We start from the raw sequence: 22,006 nt of genomic DNA on the forward strand, positions 1-22,006 counted from the left end.
GATGTATGATTTTAATAAATTAAAGAAGCAACTTTAAAAGAACTCCTCCAAAAGGCCATCTGAAGTTCGCCCTATAAAAGCCCTTCTGGAAGGCTTTCCATGGGTAGCGAAAGAAGAAGCCCTTCAATTTGTGCCACTCCAGACAAAAAAAGAAAGGAGAAAGGATTGTAGAGTGGAATACCTCTTGACTCTTAGCAAGGCCTTTCGGAAGGGCTTTTAGCTCCGGAAATTATCTACTGGGTAAGTCTCATACAAAAACTTTCAAACTTTTCCTACATTTTCATTTTTACACATTTATGTTTCAGAGGACAGTTTTTCAAAATTATTAGGGTGGTCCAAAACAAGTAAAGTCGGAACTTAAATGCACAGCATTTTAAAATACATACCTTGTCTTTTTACAAGCCGCACAATGTACTTTTTGAACACTGCGCTTTCGGCATAAGCAAATGGTTTTGAAAGCTAATAATTCCCTTTCACGAAAAAAAAAAATTAAATATTATACATATATTATATCAAATATAAATATAAAATTGGTCAAAAATAGTGTTCGTGGAAAAAACATGCAAAGTCCACCGGATTTACTCCAAAACAAAAAATTTATGTATTTTTTTTTAAACAAGTATTTTAGGTTTTGAGACGAGGAACACGATTCCACTGTTGAAAATTCGAAAAAAAAAATTTGAACACTTTAATTTAACAAATGCAGTATTTATTCCATTTTTTTCTGTTTTCATGCAGCTGTGCGTCCTGCACACAATTTTATATCTCTCGAACAATAAGTGCGCTTTAGTGCAATTCAAGACCTTTAATTTGAGCCCTCTAGGCCCTCTGAGAGCCAAGTTATAACAATTTTATACCAAATTTCGAAACTGCTGTACTATTTTTTACTCCGAAATAAAAATAAAAAAATTGCGTAAAATGTATAATGAAATTTCGACGTTTAACATCAGAATCGTAATAGTTTACGTACAAAATTTTTGATTCTTTGATTTGTATTGCATCGAAGCGTGGCAACCCTGATCGAAAATATTTTCGGACCAAAGTTGTCAACAATATCTTTAATTTGATATCCATATTGCGAGTTTTAAGATAAATTGTGTAGAATCGAAAATAAGTGGCAACCTTACACTATTATCCTAAGGGATAAAACTTTGTATATAGGGAAAGCATTGTTTAAGAACCTTCTCTTGGTACCTATGAATAGTAATACTTTACCTTTTTTCTAAACAAAAAATTAAATAAATATGCGATTCTAAATAGGTGGCAACCCTTTTAAACATATTTTTGAATTTGGTATTTTTAAAATACCTTCCATTTGGTAACCATATTATGATGTTTTAAATAATTTGTAGCTAATTTGGAATAGTTGGCAACCTTATACGAGTCTTCTCGGAGAAAATACCCATTCAGGTAACTTTAAAATGCAAAACATTTTCGGTGTACAAAATTTCATCAAAATAGTTAGAGCAGTTTCCGAGAACCCTATCGATATATCTGTGGTCATAAGAGATAATCGCCTAAGTCTAAACACCGGAATTGGAGAAAAAGCGCTTTAAAGATTTGGGTTGTAATGTTAACCTTATGGGGAAACCAAAATACTTTCATTTATAACTTTTTAAATAGAATAGGTAACGAGATGGGAGTTTCACGTAGACATGGAATAATAGTTGCAGAAAACGATAGCATATATAACTCAATTCTTTCTTAAGTCGACTTAGGCGGTTATTACTTACGACCAGAGATATATACATATACATATATTTACCAGAATTGCTCGTTAATGTAATAAGATACGCCATATAAGTCAAAGTTTAAAACTTGGGGCAAAATTCACAAAAATTGAACAAATTAAAAAAAAAATCTTAATCAAAGTTTTCAACTTTGAGATAAAACTGAAAATTAAGAAATATTACGCGTGTTTTGTTTGCGCTTAAAGTGTAGAAAGCAACAACCGACAATTTCCATTTAAAAACAAGTAATTTTGATTTTATCGACAACATTCACACATATAGATAAAGATAAAGATAAAGATAAAGATAAAGATAAAGATAAAGATAAAGATAAAGATAAGGATAAAGATATAGATAAAGATAAAGATAAAGATAAAAATAAAAATAAAAATAAAGATAAAGATAAAGATAAATTGTAGTGGTTAAATTTCAACCTCTGTGCGAACACTAGTAGTAATAGTAACACCATACCAGATCTACATATATCTACACTGATATATGTTTTATCAGTCTATAAGCGATGACGTTTGATCATTCATACAACTCGCTCGTTACTGGCTTGTATACTTACGACTATAACAACCGATTTGATGTGAATAAATTAGCCATTAGATAATTCGGATATCTAGATATTAATTTTGTAAGGTTTTTACATTTATTTCATTAATTTTATTAATGTTATTCCTCGAAATTTTTTCAGTTTTTCATTTTTGAAATTACAACCTCGACGATATTTGAAACCAGCGAGTGGAAAAAAAGATATTTTTCTTAATTCAAAAATTTTCTAAATAGTTCAACATTTTTAAATATTAAGCCATTTTATTGAGGTGAGTTACATATGTGTGTATGTATGTACATAGGTACATAGGTATGGAAATCACAGTTCATTTACGAGTATGCTACTCCAGAAATAAATTATCTTTAAATAAAAATTTGCGTACATTATGTACTGTTATTTGTTTCTTCGAAAAAACCTGTGAATTTATTAGCGGATATTTTCGTTCACAATAATTTTCACTTTCAAAACGAGAAACACAGTATTTATTTTTAGACATTAGATGGGCAAGTACATGCCTTTCCATGTCAGAAGTTGAGTAAGAAAACCGAAAGCAGCTGTGTAAAACTGCAACCTTATAAATTGATTATACTACTTACGTTAAAATATTACACAAAAGTATCACAAAATCAAAATAACCCAAAAAGTGCTACAAAACTTCTCGAAGTTATGGATATCTCAGATTCATCATATCAGCAGATCTGCAGTGCACGCACCGTCCAGTCGGATCAGAAGGGTTTCTTCAACGAATTCTTTCTGGAGGTGAAAGGGGGCTGCAGTGAAAAGTGGCTGAAACATTACTTTAGCCAATTGAAGTCAAACGAGGCGCGCATCCTATCGATCTTCAGCGATCAGGAAATTTGCGATACAGTGCTTGGAGTGCTGGAAAATGTTGCACCTGTTTATAAACTCAAAGATGGTCTCTTCTCAGTTCAAAGACGTGCACAGGCAGACAAGTTCAATTTGTTAGGGGACTTCGAGCAGGCCTTAATGCACGCCAATTTGGCCGTTATGCGTGCTCCAGCAAAAGGTTAGTGCAAGTACATACACATCTAATTGTTGGTATTTGGTATTTTTTCTTTTATCATAGATGTTGAGCGAGATATAGATAATGGCCTCAGTTTAGCAATGGCCTATCGTAGCCGTGCTGGAATTTTAATAAATTTGGGTTATGGCGAGGCGGCACTAAGAGACCTTAAACTAGCCGCTTCTTATGGTTTGGAATTGAAGGGCAATGTGGATTACTATATTAAAATGGCGAAGGCGTATGCTTGTAAGTGTGGTTTACTTCAATCATGTCTATGAATAGTATATTTTAAAAATTAACGTAATTTTTTTTTTTGGTACGAAATTTGATAGTAATGGGCGAATCAGCGCGATCTGATATATCACTCAAGGTTGCTGAGAAACTTTCGGGTAATAATATTTCCTTGCGAGACTCCTTTGACACCGAACTGGCGCTTATAAGACGGAGCGAAACTAGCGATCAGCCGGTAGTGCCTACACTCACGAACGGAGAAAACCACGCATTGCGCGGCGCATCGAGTTTGGTGAAAGTAGTGGAGACTAAAGAGAGAGGTCGCTTTGTTGTCGCTGGAGACAATTTAAAAACGGGTGACGTTGTGTTGTGTGAAAACCCAGTTGCCGCTTGTTTATCGCCAACGTTCGCCGGCAGTCATTGCCACCATTGTTTTCAGAGGTATGTATGATTGTATGCATACGTGCGGTGCATATGTATGTACATGGGCACAAGCCCCCCTAAACTCCAAAGTTGCATTTCTTACTCAATTTCCAATTCAAAAAAATGTAAAATAATTATTATCTTTTAATATTTTTTACTTCGTTTGTACTTGTCATTTAGGTTTATGTATGCTCAGCGTTCTCAGAAGTTTTGTATAAAAAAGCAAAAATGAAATCATTCCTAAAACAATTTATCGATTTGCAGAAGACCCTCGAAGGCTATTGTTTAAATAAACAAGTAATTTTTCAGCAATTAAGAAAATCGACTTCAATTCTTATGCAAAACTTTAAGATTACCGTTAATTTCTTCATGATCGAATAATCTGATCTAAACCAAATTAGGATGGAACCATCGCCGATAAAAAAAAAATATCGAAATCGGTTAATGTGGTCCAAAGTTATGCGGTAACATACTTACAAAACATAAAAAAAAATATTCCGATGAATTGATAACCTCCTCCTTTTTTCGAAGTCGGTTAAAAAAAAATAAAAGTAAATTAGGTAAATTATTATAAATTTTTTAATAGCTATATTTTAACATTTCTAATAAAACTTACATTACAAATAATCTCAGGAAAATTCAGCGAATTTTTTAGCGAAAATTTAAATATTTTATTCAGAAGTTTTATACAACTTTTTATCCATTTAGCAAATTTAGCCAAACTTGGTCGAGTGTCGCGTTTCTATTATATTTTCTACCAGGTTATGTGTATTTTAGAGTATGTATTACGAAACTTGTATGTTCCATTACAGATAAGTTCATTGTAAATACCACATAAAATGATTACATATGTTCTAGTTCTTTACCCTTATTTCAATCTTTATGTTTGTATCTAAATTTAATTTTCCTTATCAGAATTTTTTCTTCATCTTTGCATGCATCTTTCAGATTAACCACTCCGGTGCCATGTCTCAACTGCTCCGGCATTGCTTTTTGTTCTCCACAGTGTATGGGAGAGGCATGTGACAGTTACCATCGTTTCGAGTGTCAGTTTATGGACCTTTTCATAGGTAATTGTAGCTAATTGACATTGTATGTACACCTTTTTTTGTATATCGTCGTTTAAAGTACAAAACCGCGTATCGTGATTCTGCAAAACCGCGTAACTGGCATTAGCTGCCAAAAATTGGATTTGCTCACACAAGCTCTTGGCCCAATCCTTATCCATTCGTCCTGAAATATACTGGCTAGGTATGCGATTGCTTTATAAAAAAGATAACCATTTTGAAATATGAGTAGTTTTACTCTCTAGAAGATAATTTACATAATTCACATACACGGTTTTGCATTTTGTTGATACGTGGTTTTGCATTTTGTTGATACGCGGTTTTGTACTTTAATCGACGCAGTTTAGTTTATATTTGGGATATGAGTACATCCAGTTCTCGATCAAAATCTAGCAGCACTAACAAATGGAATTTTAACTATTAGACTGAGTTCAGACACGGAAGCGATCAACTAAAAAAAATTTTAGGCCATTTTTATGCATAAATCAATTTATTTGACTTACATCCAATTAAGGAAAATATTTTTTTCTTCATGATTATATACACTAACTAAAAAACTACTGTTCAACCTGTTTTTGTATTAATTGTTTCAATCTGTACGAGTTAGCTCACTTTAGATCTAGGTGTCCGATACGTAAATTCAAAACTTTGAACCAGTTTTGCTTGAGTTTTGAGGATTTTTGAGTTATGGCCCTATTGAAGTAAATGAGCGATATGTAGGTATAACCCATGGTGACATAATTACCGGTGCAGTAATTCGAGCGAGAAGAACGATTTGACATTAGGTTTGTTCGTCGAGCAAAAAATTTGTACGAATTTGTACGAATTAACACGATTTTTGCCCAAATCGCGTTCGTGCAGACCAAAAAATTATCCAACACTCAAAAATTGTGAGAGCAAAGTGACAGTTCTCTTGGAGAGAAGTTGCAAATTCTTGCTGGAAAAAATTTTGCCAGCAAGAATTTGCAAACACGAAAAACATGTGGTTGTGGCGCATGGTTGCATTTTTGTCTACAATAATTTGAATAAATTAGTTCGTTAAATTTAAAAATTTATAAACACGAGCGATTTTTTTATGGAAAAAGGAAGTAAATAATTGTTGATATAATTAATTTAGTTAATTCCAATGATTTGAACTTAATTCGGCTGAAAAAAATGGTATTCGCAATCGGAATGCAATTGCAACCAGAGTCGATTTAAGAAACCCGACAGCTAGTACGATGAAGAAATTGAAATGTATGTTAAAGAAAGTCAGAACAACAAGAAATATACATGTATATCCTGTTTTTGGCCATCCGAAAGAATTTTAAAAATTCTATAAAAATTTTTTATGTTTGAAATGCAACCGTGGACGCCAGCTGGCAGCGAAACTTGCAAATTCCTGCAAATTTGCGTTCGTGCAGAAATTTGCAAGTTTCTCAACATGAGAGAGAATTTGAGAGAATTTTTTCTTACTCTCTGATATTTTGAGTGTTGGATAATTCTTGCTGGATTTTCGACGAACAAACCTATTATTTTATTTGAAAATTTGCTTTAAAAATGTCTATAAGAAAGCCGAATGTCAATAAAATTAAGAAACTAAAGCGAGAAAGCTCTGTTATTACTTCACCTTTTTGAAATTTCACCATGGGTACATATTTAACAAAGTGTGATTGAATTTATTATTGCTCTCATAGAATCCCCCTATAATGTCAAACTGAAAAAAAAAATGTATTTATATTTTTTGACATTATAGTACCTTAAGAGAGAGCCGCACTGATTTGTCAATCACACCTCGGGTATAACGACTGATGATTTTTTCAGGTTCTGGCATGTCGATACTCTGTTACTTGGCATTACGCGTTTTCACACAAGCCCCCAGCCTGGAAAATGCCCTTCATGATGCCACATCAATGTATGAGAATCTCTGTTCCCATATTGAAAGCCGCGAAGCTGAAGACTACTTGCAACGATCTCTGATGGCAGGATTTTTACTTCGTTGTCTACAAAAAGCTCAATACTTTGGTCGACGTAAGAGCGAAGGCGTGAATCCAACTGCGGTTGAATTGAAGGTCGGCACAGCTCTGCTGGGCCTTTTACAAGTTTTGCAATATAATGCTCATGAAGTTTTCGAGAAAAAAGTTACCGACCAACATCGCTTCGAGGGATCCAAAATTGTGTATGTGGGTGCGGCGATTTACGCTAGCGGGGCTTACTTCAATCACGAGTGTTGGCCTAGTGTGGCTCGCTATTTTGTTGGGAAGAAATTGGTTTTGACAACCATTAAGCCTCATCAGCCCAATGAAATCATAGCTGAGAATTATGGTCCCATTTTCACGAAAACAAATTTGAAGGAACGCCAACGATCACTGCGGGCACGATACCTATTCGAATGCAAATGTAAGGCCTGCCAAGAAAATTGGCCAACAATACAAAAGATTGAAAAGCAAGTCAGATTTCGGTGCCCGTCCGCAAATTGCGTTAATGTTTTGAAATTTCCAAAAGATATAGCCAAAGAGGTGCGGTGCTCACGCTGTCGGAAAAATGTTTCTCTAAAAGCGAGTGTGGCGAAAATGATTCAAATAGAAGAGCTATACCGCAGAGCTGCTGAATCTATGCACAATCAAAAGGTGCAGGAGGCCATTGATCAGTTTACAGAAGGGATTGAAGCGTTTTTTGAAATCGCGGTTTTGCCACACAAAGACACAATCATTGCACAGCATTCACTGATTAGATGCTTTGCTGATCGCGGCACCACATTCAAATAAAACACAACAGCATTAACATGAAATGATTCAAACAATTTTAGATTTGATAAAATTATATAAGTTAAAAATGCACCTTCATATTAAGCGAAATAAATGCATATTTGTTCCAAAAGGACAACTCAAAATTCTATCACCACAATTCATCTATACTACGTCTATAAAATTTAAGATTCAGTTGGGCTTAATTAACGTAACGTAACCTAATACATTGGACAAAACAATATATTTTAGTTCAGGAATTTTAATGTGGCTTATAGGCGGCCAAGTGACCATCAGCTGAAAAGGAAAATACAAAAACAAATTATTTTCGCTTCGGGCTATGTTGATATGTTGACTAATCATTGACGACTTCTTACGTAAGTTAAGTTAAGTCTACACCAACGAGGCTATTATTGTATGGTCAATGTTTGTCACGAGTGAGCTCGAAAAATACTGAACCGATTTTAATAGTTTTTTTTTAACGATGCATGGATGGGAAAGAATTTGGTTGTATACTTTTTTTCTTTAATTCTTGGAAGATAAAGTTAAAAAAAAAATACAAAGATGTGCAAGCATAACGCCCTTTGGTCGCCAAACACACCACATGGCGATGCAAAAGTTCTGTACATCCCCTGCAGTAAGAATTGGGGACAGTCACGCACTGCGCTGTAAAAAATATAGATTAAAAATACATAAATAATACATATAATATATTGTATAAATCTATACAAATATAGATTAAAAATTTTCTTAGACCTTCATAGTTATTATCTCTTCAAGGGCATCCGTTGGACAGATGCTCATAACTCCTGATATGGCCACGCGTGCAGCTTGCTATAGATCCGCCTTTACTTGCGTAGCTTTTGGTCACCAGGAATATCCGTGTACTTCTTTTTCTCAACTAAAATTTTATAATTTCTGTAGTGTATACATTTGGTTTATTTTAGTTTGGCATTGGACTTTTGCTTTAGGATTGCGTTTCTTATTTTAGTTTGAAATGGAAAGAATTAAAAAGAATGGAACCTTTTTGGCACTTTTATTTTTCTATTTGGCACATTTTGGCACTTTTTTATCCTCAATATGGCACTTCATAGCTAATTGTAGATGGCAGCCCTGCTTACGACACCTCTGTAAATCCCCTAACTGTATATCAGTGATTCCCAAAGTGGTCCAGGTGGACCCCCAGAGGTCCACGGGAGGCTCGACGCGGATCTACGTAGGTGTGAAGAAAAATATGGGGTAAAGAACCAAAATGGTTGCTTTATATCCGCTTTACTTAACTTTAATTTTGTTGAGTGGTGTGCAGTGCTCTTGACGAACTGCTGCACCTTCCGTCACTTTATGTCTTCATACGTGGGAAACCTTAAAGGTCACCTTCAGACTAAAAATAAATGGATATTCTTTAACACTGAGTGGGGCGAGGTGAAAATTGCTGACGGCAGAGATTTGAGCACTTTTGTCTTTTCAATGCTGTAGGATGGTACGCCACCATTACCTTTGTTGAAGAGATCCCCGAGGCTGAATGCTGGTTTAATTTCAGCACTGAGCCCACACATTGTCACATTCACACATTGTCGAATCTTCACTGATGGCTCCAAAACTGACTCTGGTTTTGAGGTATATGCCCCGGTCTTCCAGGCTGAGGTATTTGCAATCCTTAGAGGGGAAGGAGTTCACAAATCTGAAGTGACAGCCAGGCTGCACTTAAGGCAGTGGCCAGCCCTCTATCTAAGTACTTCCAAACTAGTTCGGCCATGCAAGTCTCGACCTATGTTATTATTTTATGTTGGTAAACATAACGAGCTTGCTTTACTTTGGGTACCAGGTCACTCGGGTGTGACAATGAAACATCTAACCATTTGGCCAGAACTGGCTCAAACCAGGTATTCGTATCACTTTAAAACTCGGAGCGGTAAAAATAAAAAATGATGACATCAGCACAAATAAACTATTTTACGAATACGCCACAAGCAAATTCATAAGTGAGCCGAACATGTGAAGAGATTGTGGTAAACAGAATGTAAACGCTAGCGCTCGGAGTTTTCTTAAAAAATATAACTCCTCAGAGCGAAAGAGTACTTTGATCGCTTTACGAGCTATGATTTTCAAAACTTGTCACACCGAATTTAGTTTTGGAACTCACCCGCGCTGCAAATTATATCGTTAGATCTAGTCTTAACATTTTTTTATGAGCTTTGGGAATATATTAAAAATGTAGCAGCAGGAGGTACACCGAAACCCGTAAGATTTTGAAAGGGATCTACGGGGAAAATGTTTGGGAAGCTCTGCTACATATACTTCGCGTATGTATCAATAGCGTCCGTCAGTAAGAAATCGATTACCGTTGAAGCGTTCGTTGTGCTTTTGGGTTTAATTTTAAAAATTATGACTTGGCAGCACAGTACAAACAGATGTTTTTGTTTATTTGCGCATTTGAAGTGCACTCTTGTTAAATGGTTATTTCGCGTGGAAATAAATAGTTTTGATAAAATATATCAGAAATATGATAAAAAGACCACAAAGAGGAGAAACTGAGGAGGATATTTTGCGAATGCAGAATGAATTCTTATCACAACGTGCGAAGAATCCCAAATTGCAGCCGGCGGCAGAGTGTGTCAAAGTCGCGAAAGGTACGTAGTATGTACAGGTGCATGTAAATCGGAGTTAGTTATATGCATTCTGTACACAATGGAGAAAATTCTATCATTCTTGCATTCTGTATTTATATCCAAGTTTAATACAATTATTTCTGAATTTACATAGATGCCAAGAAATCGTTGTTTTTAAGATCTCGTGAAAAAGCAGAAGGAAGTTCGGCGCAAGCGGTTAAAAACACTACGCCTATTTCGTCGGTGGAGCAACAAATCATGGGAGAAATACACGAGAAAATTGTTGGAAATCTGGACGCTAAACCCTTGGAAAATTTTACTGAAATTGTACTCGGTGAAATAGTAGAAAGGAAATTTGATACCCCAATGCAGGATCATGCTTTGAATAATGCAAAAACATCCGCTTTTCCCATAGTAGACAGGGCTCCTTTAGATGTATGTCATACCCAAAGCTTATAATCACCAACACATATTTCAATACTAAAACGACTCTCAAATTATAGAAATCTTTACAAAGTGGCAAAAGCATTTTTGCATCGAGTGGGCTTTCTACAATACAGCAGTTCAATAAAACTAGCCAGCCGATTGCTTCTGAAGATTTGTCCAAAATTTATGGAGACAAAAGTATTATAGTCAGTAATTCGGATATAGCTGTCGAAGTGCATAAAGAAAATTTAGATATTCTCAGCAAGATGAATGAGAATGACATACTAGCCGAGAGAGAAAGACTACTAAACTCTATAGGTATTTAACTCCAAGCTTATGAAAACCCTTAAATGTACACATATTTTGTCCTTTAGATCCCTCACTTTTGGCCTTATTAAAGAAAAGACGCCAAGACAAATCTGATGAAAAATCGAATTTTAAAAGAGAAGGTACCAATGCTGTCAGTAATGACTTTGTAAAAAACGAGGACCAAGAAAGCATGGATGTAAGTTCATTATTACCAACGACGAACGCTGCAATCGAAATACTAAAGCAAAGTGAGACAGAAAAATGGGTGCACTTTGACGTAGTTGAGACGGATAAACTAAAATGGATGCAGGATATAGAAGAATGGCTGCCGAATGTGCAGCCAGGAGACCAATTTGAAGCACGTTTCGATTGGAAGGGAGTATTATTGCCATACTCGGTGGATAAAATGAATGCTGCAAGCCCATCAGGAAATACGACTACTGACGCTAAAGCTTTTCAAAATGATGATAGAGAATTATATCTGCACGGGGAAGAACCTCATCGACCAGGGTATACGCTGCAAGAATTGTTTCGCTTAGCTCGGTATGTTAATTCTAAAACTAGCTTTATTGTTAAAACCTTATATAATAAATAAAAAAAAACTAGATCAAATGTAATACAACAACGCATATCAGCATTCAGATCGATTGGAGGCATCCTTAGTATTTATAATCAGGGATTTTATGACAACGTCTTAGAGTTGCCCATATCAAAAATATTTTTCTTATTGCGTTTCGGATTTGATGACAATACGCCGGCCATGCTCGAGGTCGTTTCTAAGGCACTGTCGTGTCTGTTCTATAACGAGGCTGATGAGGTACTTTAAATTTCGAGTATGAATTTTCTCTGCAATCACCTATGTAAATGCATTCATATACATACATATGTTTTGTTTGTGTTTGGATCAATAGACATTGCTAGATTTCATCTTCGACAACCCAACCTCGCATTGGCAGCCAATACTGGATTCTGTGGATACAGGAACGGCTATTAACGAAATTGCAGCTCTAGAAAGCTTGCAAAAACAAATGCAGCAATTACAGATGAACGATAATGGCAAACGATCATTATTTCGAAGCGACTTCGAAGAAAACGAAAGCGAAGATAAAACTTCTATGAGCGATTTTCAGTTGGCAGAAACAAATTTAATCGAATGTCTAATGCGAACAAACATTTTGCAACGAATCTAGTGAGTATGAGTTTACCGCAGCAGCCTTATATGTGCATACATACATCCCATTTAATCTAACTAAATCCATTCAGCTTTATTTTGCATGCCGTTAAGCCCGAAAACAGCACAGTTTCCTCATGTCTAAAAATTCTCATACGATTAGCGCGAACGAATACAGAGATCGCCGGAAAAATTGTTTCTAACCAGGATTTAATGCATTGTCTATTTCAAAATTTCTTACCTGACTTTCGACGATTCGGTGAATACTTGTTTCTTTTAAAAAACAAATGGTGATATCTAAATAATACTTTTATCTTATAGAAGCTAATATGGATGCGCCGCAATTTTATGATTGTCCTCAATTCTTATGCCTTAAACTTTTCAGAGTTTTGATTGCACAAAATCTTGGAATTGCTGTTAGACTTATGAATATGAAGCTTTCGGAAGTATTGAAATGCTACCTGTCTTATCGCGGAGATATCAAGGTTTATTTCCTCGAATCATAAATTGTGGGCTGAATGGAAGATCGACCTATCTCGGCAGGCAGTTCCAAAAAGCCCTTTCTCAGCAAACTTTTTAAGAACGCCCTATTTAAGAATTTGGTTGAAGAATTTTAAGTAGGGAGTTCTTGAAAAGTCTTATGAGATAGGGAGTTTTTCAATCAAGTTTTGAAATACGGCGTTCTTGAAATTTTTTCTGAGATTTGGCGTTTTTGAACTGCCTGAAGAGATTGTTTGATCTTCCACTCAGCCGTCCTTGTGCATATGTATTGCGTTTATTGAAATAATGTTCTTCTTTTATTCTATTTAAGGATATAATGGTAAAAGTGCAAATAGAATGTCTACGAATTGTGCGCTGTCTACTTCTGTTGCGCCTAGACGATTCTCTTTACAGGTAAGTTTTTTAATGTTTGGATTTATATTTAATAATCCTGCTTATATCAGCCGTTCTGGAATTGCGATTCGTTCGCTTGAGATCATCTCTGCTAGCATTTTTTAATACTTTCTGATCACTCAAATGATATGTCCGTGTGGGCTTTCCGTCGCCCATACCGTCTCACCAAAATTTGGAATAGATAATCCAACAACTGGTTTTCCTACAAGGCTAGAAAAGAGGAAAGAAGCGTTCATGGGTAGCATAGTTGCAAAATTAAGCGGAAATGAAAATCGCTTATTAAGAGCCTTGTGAAGGGCCCAGCTGATCTATGCAGCCTTAAATAAGCAAAGCTGAATGTCGATGGGATCTCACCCTGTTTACATCGGCGAAATCTCTTAGGGCCAGTTTTTCAGTGTGCGGCTGTGGTTTAAACTTAGTTTAAACGCTCGAGCTGGCGAGATTAGCCAACCAAATGTCTCAAGTGGAAATTGGTCCTAAAAAACTGGCCCTTAAATGTTGTTCGTCAATGGGGCAAAATCTGCTCCGCATCATTATGCTCAGGGCTGAAATCGAGTCAAACCGCGGACCAGAAACCTATACCTGCTGCGTATGCCAGATAATGCAATAGATGGAGTCACCATAAAACCTGCGCAGACCTCAGAACTAACAGTCAGTAGACCCCCAACACACTCAACGATATCAACAAAGCACGCCAGGCAGGTTTTCGTAGGCGTAGCCAAAAATGTAGCTACCTTTTATTCAATACGAAATATTTGGATGAAATTTATTTATTTATTAAATTTTCTGCTAAATTTGAAAGCATCACGTGGGCGGAAAGCAACTTTATACATATTTTCATACTACTTGCTATATTAATCGGAAACGGTTACAACAGTGTTAATATCACTGGATTTGTTTTAATATAACAGTCCACGGTTAGAAACGCAGTTTCACAGCCATCGGCACCACCTTATTTAAGACATGAAATAAATACTTTTTTTTTTTTTATAGGATGAGAATAATGTACTTACTTTTGGTTCCACATGTTGTATGTAGCTGTTCTATCATCGGAAAGAACTCAGGGGGCATTATATCCAGAAGGTTGTCCAAATGAATAATATTTTCATTATCGATCTGCAAATGTATTGCTTTTATTTTAGTAAATTTGCACTTTCCATAAATTCTTCGTAAAGGCATGAATCGGGGTTCACTCAGCTAACACTCCTTTCCCGACGATTGATAGACTAGCCGTTTTAGTCAACAACAACAGCAATAACTTACCAAGCCGATTTTATCCAGCATGCAGTGCATGAAGCACTTCAATCGATTGTCACCAGGCAATTGCTCCGTTCTTTTAGCTTCTGTAAACATTTCTGCAATGAAAGCAAAGCCAATAAGTCTGTATATAATTTGGCACTCGAGTAGTTTTCTACAAACCTTCTGTGGCCCCTGTCTCCTTCATGCATGTATTTGTCAATTTCTTTGCGCCCGACTTCATATGTTTAGGTACCTCCAGCTAATTATAAAATAAAAAAAATACACATTACTGATGAATTTTGGAAATTTTGTCCTCCTGATTGAGCTTTTTTTTACCGACTTTAAAAAAATATGGAGGTTATCAATTCGTGGGACTTTTTTTTTTTTAATATCCATATGTTACCGGATAACTTGGGACCACGCGAACCATTTTCGAATTTTTTATCGAAAAGTTGGTATCACTAATTTGGTTTCAATCCGGAAACTAACGGTATGAGAATGGAAGCCAGGTGTTTTTTTTTGCTTAAAAATTTATTTTGAATTATTATGGTATCGAAAAAAGATCACTCACAGGTTTGACTATTGCCAAAAAACAGCACTGGTAAACTATTAATAAAAATACGAACTGTTTGGTGTTCATTTCGTCGCAACTAGTGGACAATAAATAAATGTGTTTATAGTGCAAAGGTTTTCTTATATATATATGAAAAAGTCATACAACTGTTATCTAACGAGATTTTCTTTTTTACACGAGTAGCAATTTGGACTCCGCCTTTCATTATTTGCTTCAATGGCACTGCAATTACTTAAAGTTCGAAGTAGGCAGCCCTTATTTGATTCGGCAACACGCGTCTGCTTTATTAATGGCAATTAGCAGCGAACCTTGCAGTGCGAAATCAAACCTTATTTTAAGCGAAACACTTAATAAATGCTGTTGCGCCTGGTTTTATCGTGCTACACGAAGTGATGTTACAGAGGTAAATGATTACAATGTTTACTATTTCTTCAATGTTTGTAATTTTTTTTTTTTTTATGGCATATAACTGTATATATTTTACAGTTTTCGCAATCCACACTTCTAAGTGCTTGTTTGAATGTAGTAATATGGGAACTGAGGCGAGACGAAGCAAGCCACTTTCAGGAATTCTTTGCAAAATATTTGCGTGATTTTCTACTTTCCGATTCATTTAGAAAATGTGTGTCGCAGATCATGTACGTACCTATGTCTATATGTATGTATGTATGTATGTTCATACATATGTAAAATTGGGTTTCCTAATCAAAATTTCTAATTTCTAATATATAATAAATTCCAACAGAACCTCCTCAGTGATTCTACGCCAATCAGCCGACCGTCGATTTGTACATGCGCCATTACCTAATGTTGGCGCGGTATTGCTACACAAAAATGGACCACAACTGATAATTCCGCAAACGTTCACTATATATTTATTGTCTACATTATGGAGTCTCTTAGAGCTTCAAATGAGTCAAATCAATTGTCACGAACAACACAAACTGCTGGTAAATGCTTTGCTGACGCCGCAAGTAGTCGAGACACTTGTACGATACATTAACTTATTATCTACCAGTTTGAATCATTACCTCAGTGGTAATTTCTTCTCCAAAATTGAGTTGAAGTTCGTTTATAAACTGTTGGGTAGCAGCGAATTGCTGTCGCATTTCAGCTCCGCCCAAATACTGCAGTTAGTATATAGTTATATATGCTGTCTTGGCGCAGAGCACATATCAGAAATTGAGCAGCTTTTCGATACAATAATATTCAATACGAAATACATAAATGTACCAGAATCAGCTTTAAGCAAATGGAAAGAAATTTTCATCAGTTTAGTGCAGTCCCACTACATCGTTGTGGTTAGTATTGCGTCTTGAAAGAGGCATTCGCATTATATATAACAATTCTATACTCCTCTAGGAGCCTTCAAACTTAAGCTTGTCTAAAACATCACAAACCAGTGCGATTTTATGCCGCGATTGGCCCTATTTCTTCTTTAAAATAATTTTGCAAAACTACATTGACAATTCGCCCCAAAACATAACAGTTGATTTCTCAGGTAATTCGCAAAATGTCTTCTTTGTATTAGCACTTTTTTGTTCATACCAGCTAATTTATGCCTTTAGAACGCGAAATCTTGGAAATGACTCTCACACTTGTTACTGAGTTGGAGGACTCGAGTTCTAATTTGCAAATTGTAACACCAACCGAGGAGTTGATGTACGCTATGATTGCGTTTATGGGTCCTGAATGCGAATTTCTGACAGACGAGATACGTCCTTTGCTGCGAAAGCATTTGCTCCGATTGTACAAAAAACACAAAGATTATTCATTTGATTTTGACAAAGCTTCTATAGGTAAGTGTTTATATCCGCACTAAAGCTCGATAACTAACATTATTAATTCCTTTCAAGGAAAATGCAAATTCGAAAGTTTGTATTCTTTGTTCGTTGATCACTTCCAAGCAACAAGCTATGGCGATGAATTGTTCGGGTCTTTGGTTTTAGTGCCGTTGGCTCAAAAATACGACAGCAAATGGCGAAGGCGCATGTGGTCGGACTACGCCCCGGCTTTATGTTATTTAAATTGTGATGAATCTCTGGTAAATAGTTGGCTTAAATAAAGTTTTTTAAATACTCGAATTGGTTTAATTACAGCTCATCAATGGCATTCGATCCTATTTGGAGCCTGTTGAGAAAGAAGATTCTCTAATAAAAGCATATGCGCTCGCTTTAGGCTCAAACGATGTACGTCCCGGATCTATTCCTTATATAATTGCAAAACATCATGTACATCATTTCAGAACGGTACCAAATAATTAAATATGGTTCAAAATATTTGTATTGAAAAATAGTCGAAGTGTTTGATTTCATAACGAAATCTAATTCAGATGGTCTATAACGTTTCTGCGACAGTCGGGTTTATGCATTCAGCAAAAAGTTTGGGGAATTAAAACAATAGCACCGGCATACATATGTACATATATATGAATTCTGATTTTATTTTTCCGTAAAACGAAATCTCAAACCATTTACTTCAGGTGCTACGATAAATAGCAATCAGCACTTGTTAATTTTAATTTTAATTTTTTTTTAATTTTTTTTATTTTTTATTTATTTATTTATTTTTTTTTTATTATTTTTTTTAATATTTGTATCATGGTTGCAAGTATTAAATTGGAGTGAATGAACGTTCTCAATGATTGAAATATCGGAGTTGACGTATTTTCGAAAATTACCATTATGCGGTAAGCCGGTGCAATTTTGAGTCAATTAGTTTCGGTAGTTACTGATTTATCACAGTTTTCGAGTTTCTCTAAATTTCCGTTATATGGGAGGTGGGCGTGGCTATTGCCGGATTTCAAAGATTTTCAACAAATTTCTTAGCTGGTTCCTAAGCAAGGCTCTTACAGAGTTTGGTAAGGATTGGTGAAGCGGCTACTAAGATACAGTATTTCATCCTAAGTGGGCGTGGTTACGTCCCTTTTCCAAAAATTTCATAATAATATTATATTATACCAAAATTCCACTTAACATACTAATTTTCAACAATTTGGATTCAATGTTTACTGAAATATCATTGTTTTTGCATTTTTCGAAAATACCGTTATATGAGAAGGGGCATGGTTACCGTCTCATTTCGCCCATTTTCAATAGCCACCTACCTTGGATAAAGGGCAACCCATATACAAAATTTCGTTAGATATCTCAATTTTTGCTCGAGTTATCGTGTACACGGACAGACAGTTTTCTGTACCCTTTCCCTTCGAAAACCGTTTTTCAGAAACATGTAAGAAAGCGTTTCTTTAATTTTTTTTTTTCAAAGAAGCATTTTATTCCGATTATAATTAGTCAACATCATTAAAATCTATTAAAATTTTGTTTTATTTTTTATAAGGAGGTAAATTCTGTTTTTTTCTCATTTCTCAGCTACACTTTTTTAAATATGGTTACTTTCTCCTATGTTTCTTAAAAGAATTAGGTAATTTTTTGGTTTGAAAAACGAGTAGAGGTCGTACTGAGCAGCAAAATTTTCGCCTTAGGTGGCGCGGTTTTGAGTTAGTTAAATCGACCTGAGCGCCACCCAGTGAAAAAAAGGGATATTACATTGTTTCTGATCTCTATCTATTTAAAAATAATAATAATAGTTAAATTAAGTTTAGAAATATAGAAGAAAATGGTTCCCTGGTAAATGAAATTTGCTTATCTCAGAGCTTTCAATTTCCTCTTTCTAACCAACGTTATTAATTCATCTGCTTTTTGTATTAAATTTAATGAATTGGAACTTTCTGAAAAGTTAACTGATAATATACATTGTTTAGTATTTTATTTACTTATTTTATTTATGAGAAGTCATGCGAAAATGGATTTTCATGAATGAGTTGAGAATATCATAAATTACTACAACAACCTATGATATGTTCTACAAAAGGTCACGTAAAAAGTTCGTACAATTTTTATTTTTTTATTTTGTTACACAACGTTACTGCGTTGGCGTGGCTGGCGGTAAGATTGATTTTCTCGAGCAACACATCGTTTCATTGCAATTGACATTAATTGATCCCTAGAGGCCACTTTTCTACTAAATACTACACATCCATACATATGTATGTATGTTGGTATGTACATAAGGGTGATCAAAAAAAGTAAAGTCCAAATTTTAAGTGGAAGCACCCCTAGGATTGTCCTATAGCGAAAAACGATTATGCCACTGTTTTTTTTTTTGATTCTGAAATCATATAAATATTTAAATGTCGCTCGAAGCGAAGGGGGAAAACAAGTTTTTGTAGAAATAGTATAGAATTCTTGAAAATCAATATTTTACGATGGGAAAACTTTTCTTTCTCTGCAGGAGATTTCGAATAACAATACGTAATTGTTTATTTCTTATTATAACTATTTTTTATAAGACCCCTAAAAACTTCAAAAAATGTAATGGAGGGAGACCCATAAAAAATCGGTAGTATTAAAAAATTGTATAAGCTTGACGAAAGTGTCGTTGGCAGGACGCCGGCATCAGGTACAGCTAGCATTAGGGAAGCAGTCGAGTGTCTGTTAGACAGCTCGACTTTGGCAAGGGAATTTTCCCGGTTAAGGCTGGTTTTCACTATGTCAAATTGAGTGGCATTTGTCGCCAAAAAGCAGTTTATCGATTGATTTTGATCAGGATAGGTCTTTAGTCGTACACATGCGCTGCGAAATCGGCTATCTGTTAGTTTTTGGCCAAATAATATCATCGCTAAAGGTATGGATAAAGGAGATAGAGTTGTGTCAAAATATGTCGCAAATTTTAGCCATATTGATATTGCAGGGAATCGTGTCGCTGAGAAGTTGGCCAGAAAAGGTTCCCTTGAATTTTACTCACGGGGTAAAGAGTGGGAGTACTTTCTCTTTGGTAAGTTTATTAGGAGGATACTAAAGTAACTATTGGTTTTCACGGGATGGGGCTAAATATCACACCGAATCGTCACTGTTTACAGAACAATGAGGTGGAATCAAAACTTTGTCTTAAGCTGCCTAGCTTTTGTGAAGCTGCGAAAAATATTTATTGAAGTACAAAAAATTTGGTTCCTTCGGAGAATGCATCATTTTTATCTTAAACGCTGACACTGTTTTTCTTGGCCATAACTAAAATTTTGATTCAGTTATTTTTAGTTTTTTTTTTGCCCATCTGCAAAATCTTTTCTCTGAAAAAAATCTGGCAACACAGGTGACGTCACAACAAAATTTTTCTCAAAAGTCCTCTCTGATGTGCGCAATGTTGTATTCTTTCAGACTTGGGTTCAACCCCACATACAAAAAAAAAAAAAAAAATTAAAAACAACAAGTTCTTTTCTAATAGCGGTCGCCCCTCGGCAAGCAGTGGCAAACCTCCGAGTTATTTCTGCCACGAAAAACAGCTTCTTACAAGAAAACAACGAAAACCAAAAGTACAGGGCTAGAAACTCTGTCTAGCACAAAAGTCTTAGAAAAAAGCTCTCAGAGCACTCATGTATATATAATTTAGCTCGCGTCACTCCAACAGTCGCAATGGCCGAGTGAGCAGAGCACTGATCCGAGTTCGAGTCTCGATCAGTGGATTTTTTTCCTTTTTAATGTAAGTTTTTTTCTTTTTTAATTAATTGAGAAGAATAAATTTTATTTTAATTTCATTTAATTTTTAAGAATATTTTACTTATTTATTTTAATTTTTTTATTTAAATATCTTTTATTTATTATTTTTGATTGTTTTAAAAAGAAAAATAAGCATATATAATTTTTTAATTAAAAAAAGACTTATGGCTTAAAGGCGAACAGCATAACGTTGGCAGATCTTTCAATTATACTTTCGAGAGACAGTAAAGAGCTTTTAAGATACATAGTTGCTAGAGTAGACAACTGTTTTGTTATTGAGCATGATCCTCCATGAATCTCCCCTATGTAGGACTATTCTAAGAGGTCCCGCGTCGATCCTTTAGTTTTCCCATAGGAATTACGCGTAAGAAAATGAGTTCTTTCATTTTGAGATCAATATAATTTTATAGGATCAACGAAAACGCTCTAAGCTGTAAGAATACATTGATTACATGCCATTTGAGAGGAGCGCATGCTCAGATTCTTTGCACTGCACTCCTCTCCTTGAAAATTCTAAGTGTTAAAAAACTCGTAAAATCCCGAAGCGAAAATTCTTTTAATAACAATATAATTCTTTTTTTTTATCGGAAAGATGGTAGCTCAAGGATGGTCCCATACTAATTTGGACTTTAAAATTTTTTTCTCTGTGTAAAATTTCTATAAAAAAAAATTTGTTTTTAAAGCGCGGTGTGAATAATTAAAATGACTAACTAACCATGTGCCACCACCCTAATGTACCAACCAGAGGAGAGTTCACTGTGTAAACGCTTGGCAACACTTTGCAAATACATTCATTCATACCCAACAAACATTTAAGTATGAGCTCAACTTGATGTTAAGTTGAGAATTAAGGTATTTCCCAAATCTCCAACTTTGTTTCACAACAGTACCTTAGGTGGTGGATCATAGCTTTCTTAACAAAGAGACAATTTTTCTTTGTATGAAAATAGGGATGTTTCTCAAATTGAACTTCAATGTGATTCTCCAATTGGTCTCAAACATATCATTGAAATACTGGGATTGAAATAGTAATAATATTTGTTGGGTGTTTGTTGGGTATGTATGTACATATGTATGTATGTATATGGGTGTAAAACAAAAGAAAAAAAAACGATTGCTTTTGTGCCTACCCCACAAAGCTTTGGACGCTAAGCACGATCTTATGCTCAAGCCAGCTTACACGCATACATGCATACATACATACATATAAGAAAAATAAACACGCGCGCATGCATATGTATATGTATGTTCATATATAAACCCTTTACATGTGTACATTAGGGTGGTCCTTAAAAACAAAGGAACGATATTTTTCAGTCTCACTCCCTCAATCCATAATACCACGGTCACACATATCACATACAAATTTTGGTCCCGATTGGAGTCGGTTAAGGCGTCGTGTCGCACAGGGGGCCAAAGTTCAGATTCCTCGATAAAGATTCAAAAAATTAAAATTAATTTTTTTGCAA

The 22,006-nt window shown here is 35.2% G+C and overlaps 3 protein-coding genes across 5 annotated transcripts in view; 2 read left to right on the forward strand and 1 right to left on the reverse strand.

The window, feature by feature from the left end:
• Positions 1 to 134: 134 nt before the first annotated feature.
• Positions 135 to 8,078, forward strand: Smyd4-2 (SET and MYND domain containing, class 4, member 2). 2 transcript variants are annotated; one of them, XM_017621824.1, is made up of 6 exons: positions 135 to 240; positions 2,934 to 3,316; positions 3,377 to 3,559; positions 3,646 to 3,985; positions 4,883 to 5,037; positions 6,838 to 8,078. In XM_017621824.1, the coding sequence occupies exons 2-6, from the start codon at positions 2,956 to 2,958 to the stop codon at positions 7,779 to 7,781; spliced, it is 1,983 nt and encodes a 660-aa protein (XP_017477313.1). In that variant the 5' UTR covers positions 135 to 240; positions 2,934 to 2,955; the 3' UTR covers positions 7,782 to 8,078. The 2 variants fall into 2 exon arrangements, with proteins under 2 accessions (XP_017477313.1, XP_017477315.1); XM_017621826.1 differs by lacking the exon at positions 135 to 240 and having other exon boundaries at positions 2,083 to 3,316; positions 4,916 to 5,037.
• A 2,093-nt stretch (positions 8,079 to 10,171) lies between these two features.
• LOC108367228 (solute carrier family 12 member 2-like) overlaps positions 10,172 to 22,006 on the forward strand; it is a 35,386-nt gene continuing 23,551 nt past the window's right edge. The window contains exons 1-16 of the mRNA XM_017621822.1: positions 10,172 to 10,390; positions 10,524 to 10,804; positions 10,873 to 11,113; positions 11,170 to 11,647; positions 11,711 to 11,921; positions 12,016 to 12,293; positions 12,368 to 12,534; positions 12,597 to 12,760; positions 13,087 to 13,169; positions 15,166 to 15,385; positions 15,469 to 15,620; positions 15,728 to 16,283; positions 16,345 to 16,483; positions 16,551 to 16,781; positions 16,839 to 17,026; positions 17,082 to 17,231. Of these exons, the coding sequence (XP_017477311.1) occupies positions 10,264 to 10,390; positions 10,524 to 10,804; positions 10,873 to 11,113; positions 11,170 to 11,647; positions 11,711 to 11,921; positions 12,016 to 12,293; positions 12,368 to 12,534; positions 12,597 to 12,760; positions 13,087 to 13,169; positions 15,166 to 15,385; positions 15,469 to 15,620; positions 15,728 to 16,283; positions 16,345 to 16,483; positions 16,551 to 16,781; positions 16,839 to 17,026; positions 17,082 to 17,231 (3,666 nt within the window). The 5' untranslated portion in view covers positions 10,172 to 10,263. The remainder of the gene's footprint in view (positions 10,391 to 10,523; positions 10,805 to 10,872; positions 11,114 to 11,169; positions 11,648 to 11,710; positions 11,922 to 12,015; positions 12,294 to 12,367; positions 12,535 to 12,596; positions 12,761 to 13,086; positions 13,170 to 15,165; positions 15,386 to 15,468; positions 15,621 to 15,727; positions 16,284 to 16,344; positions 16,484 to 16,550; positions 16,782 to 16,838; positions 17,027 to 17,081; positions 17,232 to 22,006) is intronic.
• Obp69a (Odorant-binding protein 69a) lies at positions 13,179 to 15,136 on the reverse strand. 2 transcript variants are annotated; one of them, XM_017621827.1, is made up of 5 exons: positions 14,980 to 15,136; positions 14,589 to 14,667; positions 14,433 to 14,524; positions 14,183 to 14,285; positions 13,179 to 14,120 (listed from the first exon to the last, which is right to left on the reverse strand). In XM_017621827.1, exons 1-5 carry the CDS (start codon positions 15,046 to 15,048, stop codon positions 14,038 to 14,040), a joined length of 426 nt encoding a protein of 141 aa, XP_017477316.1. In that variant the 5' UTR covers positions 15,049 to 15,136; the 3' UTR covers positions 13,179 to 14,037. The 2 variants fall into 2 exon arrangements, with proteins under 2 accessions (XP_017477316.1, XP_017477317.1); XM_017621828.1 differs by having other exon boundaries at positions 14,179 to 14,285.

This window comes from Rhagoletis zephyria, unplaced genomic scaffold, assembly GCF_001687245.7.
Source record: "Rhagoletis zephyria isolate East Lansing unplaced genomic scaffold, Rhagoletis_zephyria_1.1 Rzeph_scaffold_02595, whole genome shotgun sequence".
Taxonomy (NCBI): Eukaryota; Metazoa; Arthropoda; class Insecta; order Diptera; family Tephritidae; genus Rhagoletis; species Rhagoletis zephyria.

Coding starts and splice junctions, on each gene's coding strand:
- Obp69a (XM_017621827.1), bottom strand. CDS start 15,048: ATGAACACCAAACAGTTCGTATTTTTATTAATAGTTTACCAGTGCTGT. Junction 14,525..14,588: donor GGAGACAGGGGCCACAGAAG/GTTTGTAGAAAA, acceptor CTTTCATTGCAG/AAATGTTTACAGAAGCTAAA. Junction 14,121..14,182: donor TACAACATGTGGAACCAAAA/GTAAGTACATTA, acceptor GTCTTAAATAAG/GTGGTGCCGATGGCTGTGAA.
- Smyd4-2 (XM_017621824.1), top strand. CDS start 2,956: ATGGATATCTCAGATTCATCATATCAGCAGATCTGCAGTGCACGCACC. Junction 3,317..3,376: donor TATGCGTGCTCCAGCAAAAG/GTTAGTGCAAGT, acceptor CTTTTATCATAG/ATGTTGAGCGAGATATAGAT. Junction 3,560..3,645: donor AATGGCGAAGGCGTATGCTT/GTAAGTGTGGTT, acceptor GAAATTTGATAG/TAATGGGCGAATCAGCGCGA.